This window comes from Nicotiana tabacum, chromosome 21 (assembly GCF_000715075.1).
Source record: "Nicotiana tabacum cultivar K326 chromosome 21, ASM71507v2, whole genome shotgun sequence".
Classification (NCBI taxonomy): Eukaryota; Viridiplantae; Streptophyta; class Magnoliopsida; order Solanales; family Solanaceae; genus Nicotiana; species Nicotiana tabacum.
This window is the reverse complement of record NC_134100.1, coordinates 90472050-90481534: the sequence shown is the minus strand read 5'-3', so window position 1 is coordinate 90481534 and position 9485 is coordinate 90472050. Positions and strand designations below refer to the sequence as shown.

The following is a 9485-nucleotide window of genomic DNA, read 5'->3' as shown; positions in this document are numbered from 1 at the left end:
ATGACACGACCACACCAAGTCAATTGTTACGTGAAAGGGGTCTTTTCATCGTTACGTAATAACTGATTTAATGATACGATACAATAAAAATAAATATTATATATAAAATAACAATACTATAAGATACAAAACGTAACAACCATCCAAACAAGCGTAAAGATGACCTAATGACATAACTTAAATTCAATTATTTTTATTCCTCGCGTAAATAAATTATCTACTCCCTCCGTTTCAATTTATGTAATTTGTTTGATTGGGCACGAAGTTTAAGAAAAAATAAAGATTTTTGAAATTTGTGATCCTAAATAATTCAAAAAGGGGCCAGAGTATTTGTGTGGTTATAAAAGGTTCTCATTAAGGGTATAATTATAAGTTTAAGTAAAATTATTTTCAAATTTTAAAAAAATTATTTTTTTTTGAACAAACCAAAAATAAAATAGATTCAGGTAAACTAGCAACCATGTAGTATATGTTATTTATGTTATAATCCCCCGTTAGCGTTTGGTTGGCTAGTCTGACTTGTCAGATGTACAAAAGCCGCGCAACTTTCATTAATTGGCTATTTTTCTAACAGCCAAAAACCAAAGCCTATAGTTTTCACTTTCACTCGGCTACAGAACTAGACTCCATTAACATCTTTAATAATTCTCTAGTTTTTTGTGTTTTTCTCTAAAGGGGTTTTGTTTTCAATGGCTAAACAGAGAGAAGAAAATGAGAGGAATGAATTTTGGGATGGAATTATAGAGGGAATGCCTTTATTTGCTAAAGAATTAATAGCTGGAGGTGTTGCTGGTGGTTTTGCTAAAACTGCTGTTGCCCCTTTTGAGCGTATCAAGATCTTATTTCAGGTATTAATTTTTAGCAAATTCTTGGTTTTTTTAACTCTTTGATTCAATTGTGCTTTTGGGGCTCAAAGTTTTGATATTTTTTTTTATTTATGTGTGCTTTATTTCTTGGCCTTTTTTTGGGTTTATTCTTGGGAAAGTTGCACATTTGGTCGCTCGGGCAAAAATATTTACATCCCCTAACCAATATACACATATTATACTAAATTATGTACTAATATATATGCTGTCGGCTATTTTTTTTTTTGGCGTTAATTTCTCTTATATATTTTCTTTTTGTGATTTATTTTAAGTTTTATCAGTTAAACTGAACAATTTGCTTATATGAAACTAATTGCAGTAGTTGACATGAGTTCCAAAGTGCATTTTTCCTCAGAGTTTTATCTTTCTTGATGCCTGAGATGAATTTAAATGGGGAGCATGATCAGTGAGTATGAGTATTCATATAACGACCCCAACTTGTTTAGGATTGAGGCGTAAGTGTTGTTGTTTGATCTTTCGCGATGATCTAGAGAGAGAAGTTCGAATTCACCCTTCATGATTTTGGTTGTTCACACTTTTTTTTCCTTCCTAATAGTGAATTAGAGGGAGACCTTATGAGAAGGAATAGAGCTAGTTCATTAACTACGGGGTCGGACAAACCCAATAGTTTTTGCTTATACCTGTATTTGTATTAGAAAATTCATTAAATATGTATAAATATTTAATTAAGAACCCAATAACTAAGACGAGCTACGAGTTCGGTGTCTAGTTGAGAGGTATGGATACTAAGTATTCATATAAGAGATCCCTACTAAATTGGGATGATCGCGTAGTTGATTGATATTTCTTACTTAAAGTGCCCCAGTGCAGCTAGCTTTTTAGTTTGATTGATGTTCATTGGACGGGACATAGTTTGATCTGTAGGAGCACAAAGATAAGGGAAACTAGACGCTTGAAGTATGGCAATGGTGGAGCTCATGGTTGAAAAAGGTTCTTTTACTTATTCGTACCATTCTTTTGCGTTCTTTTCAGAGAGACCTTTTTTTTATGTCAATGGTTGTTAGTCAGACCTACCATAAATTAGATTCAGAGATGTGCCCAATAATATGTAATGTAGGCTTTCGCTGCTGATATTACAATAAGGGCAGCCCGGCACTCAGGTCATCCCGCGTTTACGCAGGGTCCAGGGAAGGACCGCATCCTAAGAGGTGTTATGTAGACAGCCTACCATAATGCAAGCATTAGTGACTGCTGATATTACAATGCGGAAGAATAATATGACCAGAAATGAGCTCTAGAATCTAGAAAAGATTGGTGATATTGAATATTAGAAAGTGGAAATTACTATCAAGAGTAAGCATGAATTCTTGAATCTAGAAAAATTGGATTCCTTACATTTAATTTTCTTTTTCCTAGACCAGACAAGCTGAATTTCGGAGTTTGGGGCTGTTCGGATCCTTTACAAAGATTGCCAAGACAGAAGGAGCTCCTGGTTTTTTCAGGTGCAGATGCAGTATTTGTTCGTCAATTTAACTGTCTTCAAAAAAGAACCGTCTAGATAACTTCGTCTTAAGTTTAAATGTATTTTTGGAATTCGTCTTTCAGGGGAAATGGAGCTAGTGTTGCTCGCATCGTCCCATATGCAGCACTGCACTACATGGCCTATGAAGAGTACCGCCGCTGGATTGTAAATGGAATTCCTGGAGTTGGGACCGGTCCAACTTTAGATCTCATAGCCGGATCATTTGCTGGTGGAACTGCAGTACTTTTTACTTATCCACTTGATTTAGTTCGAACGAAATTGGCTTACCAGGTGAGAAACATAAAGACATACTCTTTCATTGTTTTCCCATCTGAAATCACTTTGTCTGTCTCCCTATCACCCGATATCTCCTCCCTCTGAAAGCAGAGCTGAAAAGTTGGCGTCTTGATTAATTCCAACTTCTTTCGAGCTTGACTTTGAAGGGTAACCTTGGAGTAACGGTCAAGTTGTCTCCGTGTGATCTATAAGTCACGGGTTCGAGCCATGGAATCAGCCAGTGATGCTTGCATCAGGGTAGGGTGCCTCCATCACACCCCCTTGTGGCCCTTCCCCGAACCCTGCGTGAATGCAGAATGCTTTGTGCACCGGTCTGCCCTTTCGAGCTTGACTTTGTTAGTCTAATAAAATTGAGTTGAATTTGCTTTACTGTTCCACGATCAACTGAGGACTGATTTGCATATGATCAGCTAGGTAGTTGGATCTCAAAACTTAAACGTACAAGGGCTCGTTACTGGTGAACAAGTTTACAAAGGAATAAAGGACTGTTTTTCCAAGACATACAAGGAGGCTGGAATTAAAGGCCTATATCGTGGTGTTGGTAAGTGCATTGCCGTACCATACTTTGTATTTACGTTTATTAGCTAGTCTTATAAGGTAATATTGCATGTCGCGTTTCAGCTCCGTCACTTTATGGAATCTTTCCATATGCCGGGTTGAAATTTTACTTCTACGAGAAAATGAAAAGCCATGTCCCTAAGGAGCGCAAGAAGGATATCGCCACAAAACTAGCATGTGGATCTGTTGCAGGACTTCTAGGCCAAACTTTCACTTATCCTTTAGACGTTGTCAGGCGGCAAATGCAGGTAATTTTAGTGAGATTGTATAGAAAAAGGCAGCCTGGTGCACAAAGCATCCCGCATTCACGCAGGGTCCAGGGAAGGGCCGCATCCCAAGGGGGTATGATGTAGGCAGCCTACCTTGATGCTTGCATCAGTGGCTGATTCCATGGCTCGAACCTGTGACCTATAGGTCACATGAAGACGTTGAAGATTTTTTTTTGTGCCAATGGAATGATAGAGATTGCATGAACTTTTCAGGTTCAGCGACTCTCAGCATCAAACAGCCATGAAATGAAAGGAACATATGATACTCTTGTTATGATTGTGCAAAGACACGGATGGAAACAACTATTTTCTGGGCTTAGCCTCAACTATCTGAAGGTACAAACATATCGATACATCATCTGACCCTTATTGCCTTTTTAGTATCTATTGTGGTAACTGTCTAAACTGATGACTACACTGTGTTTGAAAATAAGGTTGTGCCATCTGTCGCGATTGGGTTTACAGTTTATGATATGATGAAAGCGTATCTGAGAGTACCATCGTGAGATGATGCTGTTGTAGAAGTTGTCACTAGTAGCAGAAATAATCAATCATCCACAATGCAGTCTTGACAATCTTAACAAATTGTCCTTGGGCTCAGAAATTGCCAAAGTTCGATTTTGGCAAACGCGCCATCTTGGGGGGCTGCTGAAGTTTGTATAATTCCATTCTTTAACATAGGCATGATTCTTCATTACAATAAATTGTCAACTCGGCAAGTTCCTCCTGAATTTACGTATGATCCGGGCATTCAGTATATACACTGAGGTTTAATCAATCAACGCCTTAATCCCAGATTGGTTTGGGTTGGCTATAAATCCTCTGTATCAATCATCTGTATCCGAGGTCATGTTGCAGCGGTGTATATTAATTTGTTGTAAACTAATGCCTCATTCTGGCATCTTATGCTGTGATAGAAAAGTTTAATGACCTAAGCTTTTTAGAAATACTACATGTTACTCTTAATATTAATTCTTGTGATGTATTCATAGTAGAACCAAGAGAACTGCTGTTGTTTAAGTACAACTCTTTTTAGTTCTCATTGATAATAAAACATGATCACGGTCTTGGAGCAACGGTTAAGTTGTCTCCTATGACCTATAGGTTACGGATTCAAACCATGGAATCAGCCTATGATGCTTGCATCAGGGTACGCTGCCTACAGCACACTCCCTTGGGGTGTGGCTCTTCCCCGGACCTTGCGTGAACGCGAGATGCTTTTTGCACCGGGTTGTCCTTTTCTTTTTTTTTTTGATAATAAAACATGATCCATATGTAGAGCCAATAGCATGGAAGTAGAAAATTTTAGGTATAGTGGAATTGTTTTTTAATTGTGATAACCTCCTGTAAACAGGATTCCAAGTCATTGAGACACCAATTAGTTACATGTAGTTAATTCTACTGTGAAATGTGTAGGAATAGCTTAAAGCTAGACTTATGGACTTAACAATAGTCTTTGCAGTAGCACTACCATCTCTCAAATAATGAAACCATTTTCTGTCTCTGGCAATGAACTCTCCCTCAACAATCTGTTACATTATTTTTATCTGATGGTTGCTATCACCATAGATCTTCAAGTTCGTAATGATCCTAAGACTTTCTATTACTGTACCCCAAAATTTTTTTTTTTTTTTTTTTTTTTTTTTTTTTTTATTTTTATGATTATGAAATCACTTTGTTTGAAGACTAGTTGGATGATGATATGTCTATGACCAGGTGTGACCGTTATGTGGCCTGCATATCTGCATCCCATATTTTCCCGCTCAAGCCTTTCAATTTCTTTGTAGAAGCGAGTCGCTTCCAGCTTGTCACGTAGTCGTAGTCTTTTAGGCTTTTAGCTTATGCACCCATCAGCCTCCCTACACATACGTCCACCAGAATGCCTCCTTTGTTCAGAACGAAGTCAAGCTGATAAGTATAATATGCAAAGTAAAGACCCCCATTTGATAGCGCCTGGGAACGCCCACAAACAATAAAGATTGTTCCCATCAACTAAGATGCTCAAGGATGGATAATCAACCAATTACTGATTAAATGTGGAGGATATAGTTCGTTTAAGAAGAGAGAGTCGTTGATTCCTTATAATCATCTATTTTATTTATCTTTAGAATCGTGGCAACTCTTGTTCCCCCATGGAATTCATGCCAAATTTATTATGGCCTCTCATACTTGGTTTATAAGCTCAATGGGCATGTTTTCAACAAAATCAAGAGCTCCATGTAGACGCACAAATGTCCACAAATATAGATAACGGCTCTCGGACATGGATAATTCATTTGCTTTAATATACCCATTTTAACATTATTTTTCGTGGATTATGTAAACTACATAAACTAAAAATTATCAAAATCTAAATAAATCCACACCGAATAGTGTTACGGCAGGACTGGGGTTCTGAAATCAACCTTAATTTAGAAATATCAGACAACATATAGATACCTTGTGATTATACAATTACATAATAATGAAGCAATAATGACAACAGTAATAATAGGACTGTACTCAGACGGACAGTTGCTTTCACCAGTTTTTAAAGCCTAGGAAGACCAGCAACGAGTAGATACTGAACTCATAATACATACTATATATTTGTGCCATCAAAGGGAACTTGCTGTAAGGCGACTCCAAGCAGAAATCTCTGCATAAAAACGAGAGCCTTAAATGTAGAAAAACAGAAAGACTAATTGAAAAAAAAAGATGGATAAAAGTTCTTTGCACTCTGGACTGTTGGACTAGCACAAAGAGCATGTTTAACAGTCAGTAGCGTTAAGATTGAACCTTTGTCCTCTCTTCTAGGTTCGGAGACGACTTCTTGTTCACTTTGCAGATATAGCATACATGAGGTATGCAAGTCATATGATGTAATCAGACCATTCAGAAATGAAAGATGTATGATCCATACTCTCTCCGGGACATTCCTCATGCTTAGTTGGTTGTTCCTTCCCTCCAACCAACCTTGCTGGATTCCCTACTGCAGTTGTCCGCGGTGGCACATCAATCAATACCACTGATCCAGCACCAATCTTGGCCCCCTCACCAATCCGCACGTTGCCCAATATCGTGGCACCTGCACCTATGAGCACACCATCCCCAATCTTAGGGTGCCGGTCACCACCAATCTTACCAGTCCCTCCTAAGGTTACATGGTGAAGAATTGACACGTTGTTTCCAATAACTGCAGTCTCGCCAACCACCACTCCTGTTGCATGATCAAAGAGGATACCTTTTCCGATTTTAGCAGCTGGATGGATGTCAACAGCAAAAACATCAGAGATTCGAGATTGAAGTGCAAGTGCAAGTGGCCTTCGGGATTGAGTCCAAAGCTTGTGGGCTACTCGATGCGCCTGAATAATACAGAACTACCTTTTTAGTACTACAATACACTAGTATGAAGAGAAAAGCAAAGCCACATGACTTGTTCTCAAAAAGGGGAAGAAACACAAAGTTATCTATCACTATTAAGATTTCCACAAGATGCCAATGACTACTCATTTCAACAAACAAAAATAAAACAGTATCTCAAAGTTTGTTAACGAAAAGAAATGTTTACTTTTCCATCTCAACTTAGAATATGATGAATTGTCCAAAGTACATAATATATCTCGCTGTCTACTGATAGCCAAATTGGCAAATCATAGTTAAAAACACTATAATGAAAAGTAAAAGAAAAAAACAAATACATTCATCCACATCCACATCCACATATGTGCGCAAGTGAGGACTTCAGGAGTGCACGGGAATTTGGCCACATTAAGTGGTTCATAGACTTCAACGTAACAACACACTTTCCCCATCTTAATCCAATGCTACAAGATGCACTTCCCCTGTTTTATGAAGATTTCAAATGAAAGATTAAATTTTTTTTCCATCCGTCTAAGCTTGGTAAGTAGAGTTACCTTGTGCTGATGGGAAGATGATGTCCTGTGGAATAGTCAAGGCGCGCACAAACTGGTCTGGACACCACTATTATTAATTATAATAAAAAGATTACCATCTTTCCAACTTTAACAACTTAACAAGTATGCCTCTTGTTCTTGTCATAAAGATCATATGTGCCTATTGTTACAACATAGTAGTACACTAACAACTAAGGCTTGAATAATGCAAGATCCAAAACTTAAAGTTTCATATATCATCCTCACATTCAAGTAGATAGACATACTTCTCACACCCTAAGCCAAATTTTTATGCAGTATTAACTTCTCAAGGCCAGTCCATTAGAAGATTTTGAATCTCCACTTTACAGGCTCCTTCAACAACTTCAACCTCAAATTTGACATAATGCATCTCAACTTCGAAATTTCCCGACCGACAAACCATCTTTTCTTATTAAAAAGTCCCCATCTTTCCAAAGTTTCACAAAATTCCCCATCTTTAATAAAGAGACAATTTTACAATATCACTATAATGGAGTAAAATTTTCATATTCCCTCCTTTCCAAAAGAATGATGCCTTCAAAATTTGGAAGCAGATTATTAACTTAAACTTTTCATTTTACCCTTAATACAAGCTTTTATAGACTCACAAATGTTTGGTATGTCCAACATTATAAGTTTCCAGTCATAAAACTCTTACTACTTGTTTCTTAAACTTCCTGTCTATTCAAATTTTGACTCATAAATTGGAGGAGTATAATGCATCTCCACTTCCAAATCCCCCAAAAATTCATCTTTTCTTACTCAAAAGTCCCTCTCTTTCCAGAAAACTTTCACAAAAGTCCCAATCTTTCTTGAAGAGCCAAATTTACAGCATCATATATAAAATCCATAAGGTGAAAAAATAATTACTGACCTGACAAGCAAGGAAACCTTTGTAGTTAAGCAAACAGTGAGAGAAGGAAACACAAGCAGGGTCACGGTAGCGAGCGGCGAGTAGGTCAGCGGAAGCGGCGGCGCGTAGCTCGGGATCATTGGAGAAAGTATTGAGAAACAGATCATAAAGGAGTGTGGATAAGAGCGTGGAAGAACAAAGCTTGTTTCCCAAATGAAAAGAGAGCGAACGCTCGAGCGAAGAGTGTGAGAGTATAGTCGAGTATAAGTAGCTTGCTAGTGCCGGCTCGGCTTCGGCGTCGCGCCGAGCTTCAGCTTTGATTTGTGTCCATAGCCATGTGGATTCTTCCGCCGTGTCTGTTGGTGGATGTGGTGTCGCCGGTGAGGCGTTGCGGTATTCTCCGGCTGGCATATTTGGGAACGTCGTCGTTTTGGTGGTGCTTCTGCGGCGGTGTTAATGAGATTCCTTCTCTTGTTTGGATGAGCATTTATGGAAGAATAAAGAAAGATGACACGTGGGGAGATTCTGACCGGTCAACTTTCTAGAAGTTTGATAAAAATATAAACAATTTTCTTATGGCAATTGATTTTTACAATGGAATTTAACATGTTACTCTAACTAATGTTACGTGATGGAAAAGGCACGTTTGGAGTAACGATAAAGTTGTATTTGAATCATGGAAGTAGTCACTAATACTTGCATCAGGTGACGCATATAAATATATATTTTAGGGTGTGGCCCTTCCCCGGACCCTCTTTCACTAATGTTTGTATCAGGATAATTTGTCTACATTATATACTCTTTGGGGTACGACCCTTCTCGGATACTGTAGGAATGCGAGATGCTTTGTGTACCGAGCTGTCCTTTTACTCTACGTAATATTATCTTTTTATATTTAAAAATAATTTGATATTAAATTTTTTACTTGCGATAACACCAAATATACAAATCTTTTTTAAATTAATAATACCACAAGATATACCTTAATGGGTCGTTTGGTTGCCGGTTAGAGTTATGCATGTATTAGTTATAGATGTATTAGTTATGCATGTATTAGTTATGTATGTATTAGTTATGCAGGAATAAGTAATGCAGGGATTAGTTATGCATGTATTAGTTATGCAGGGATAAATTATGCAAGGTTGAGTTATGTTAGGATTAGTTATGCGGTAGTTATATAAGGATTAGTAATATAAATTTAATGTGAGTGTTATTTATTATTACCTTACTTTATTTTATTAA

The 9485-nt window shown here is 37.6% G+C and overlaps 2 protein-coding genes across 3 annotated transcripts; one reads left to right on the top strand and one right to left on the bottom strand.

Annotated features, from left to right (window-relative positions):
• The first annotated feature begins 544 nt into the window (after positions 1-544).
• Positions 545-4422, top strand: LOC107773910 (mitochondrial carrier protein CoAc2-like). The gene is made up of 7 exons (XM_075242457.1): positions 545-848; positions 2244-2329; positions 2433-2640; positions 3061-3187; positions 3268-3452; positions 3687-3809; positions 3908-4422. The coding sequence occupies exons 1-7, from the start codon at positions 690-692 to the stop codon at positions 3977-3979; spliced, it is 960 nt and encodes a 319-aa protein (XP_075098558.1). The 5' UTR covers positions 545-689; the 3' UTR covers positions 3980-4422.
• Positions 4423-5865: 1443 nt separating this feature from the next.
• LOC107773909 (serine acetyltransferase 5) lies at positions 5866-8742 on the bottom strand. Of its 2 annotated transcripts, none has more exons than XM_075242073.1 (3): positions 8265-8742; positions 6252-6817; positions 5866-6111 (listed from the first exon to the last, which is right to left on the bottom strand). In XM_075242073.1, the coding sequence occupies exons 1-2, from the start codon at positions 8652-8654 to the stop codon at positions 6326-6328; spliced, it is 882 nt and encodes a 293-aa protein (XP_075098174.1). In that variant the 5' UTR covers positions 8655-8742; the 3' UTR covers positions 5866-6111; positions 6252-6325. The 2 variants fall into 2 exon arrangements, with proteins under 2 accessions (XP_075098174.1, XP_016448824.1); XM_016593338.2 differs by having other exon boundaries at positions 6376-6817.
• Positions 8743-9485: the final 743 nt, after the last annotated feature.

Coding starts and splice junctions, on each gene's coding strand:
- LOC107773909 (XM_075242073.1), bottom strand. CDS start 8,654: ATGCCAGCCGGAGAATACCGCAACGCCTCACCGGCGACACCACATCCA. Junction 6,818..8,264: donor AAGGTTTCCTTGCTTGTCAG/GTCAGTAATTAT, acceptor TGTATTATTCAG/GCGCATCGAGTAGCCCACAA.
- LOC107773910 (XM_075242457.1), top strand. CDS start 690: ATGGCTAAACAGAGAGAAGAAAATGAGAGGAATGAATTTTGGGATGGA. Junction 2,330..2,432: donor GGAGCTCCTGGTTTTTTCAG/GTGCAGATGCAG, acceptor TTCGTCTTTCAG/GGGAAATGGAGCTAGTGTTG. Junction 3,453..3,686: donor TTGTCAGGCGGCAAATGCAG/GTAATTTTAGTG, acceptor TGAACTTTTCAG/GTTCAGCGACTCTCAGCATC.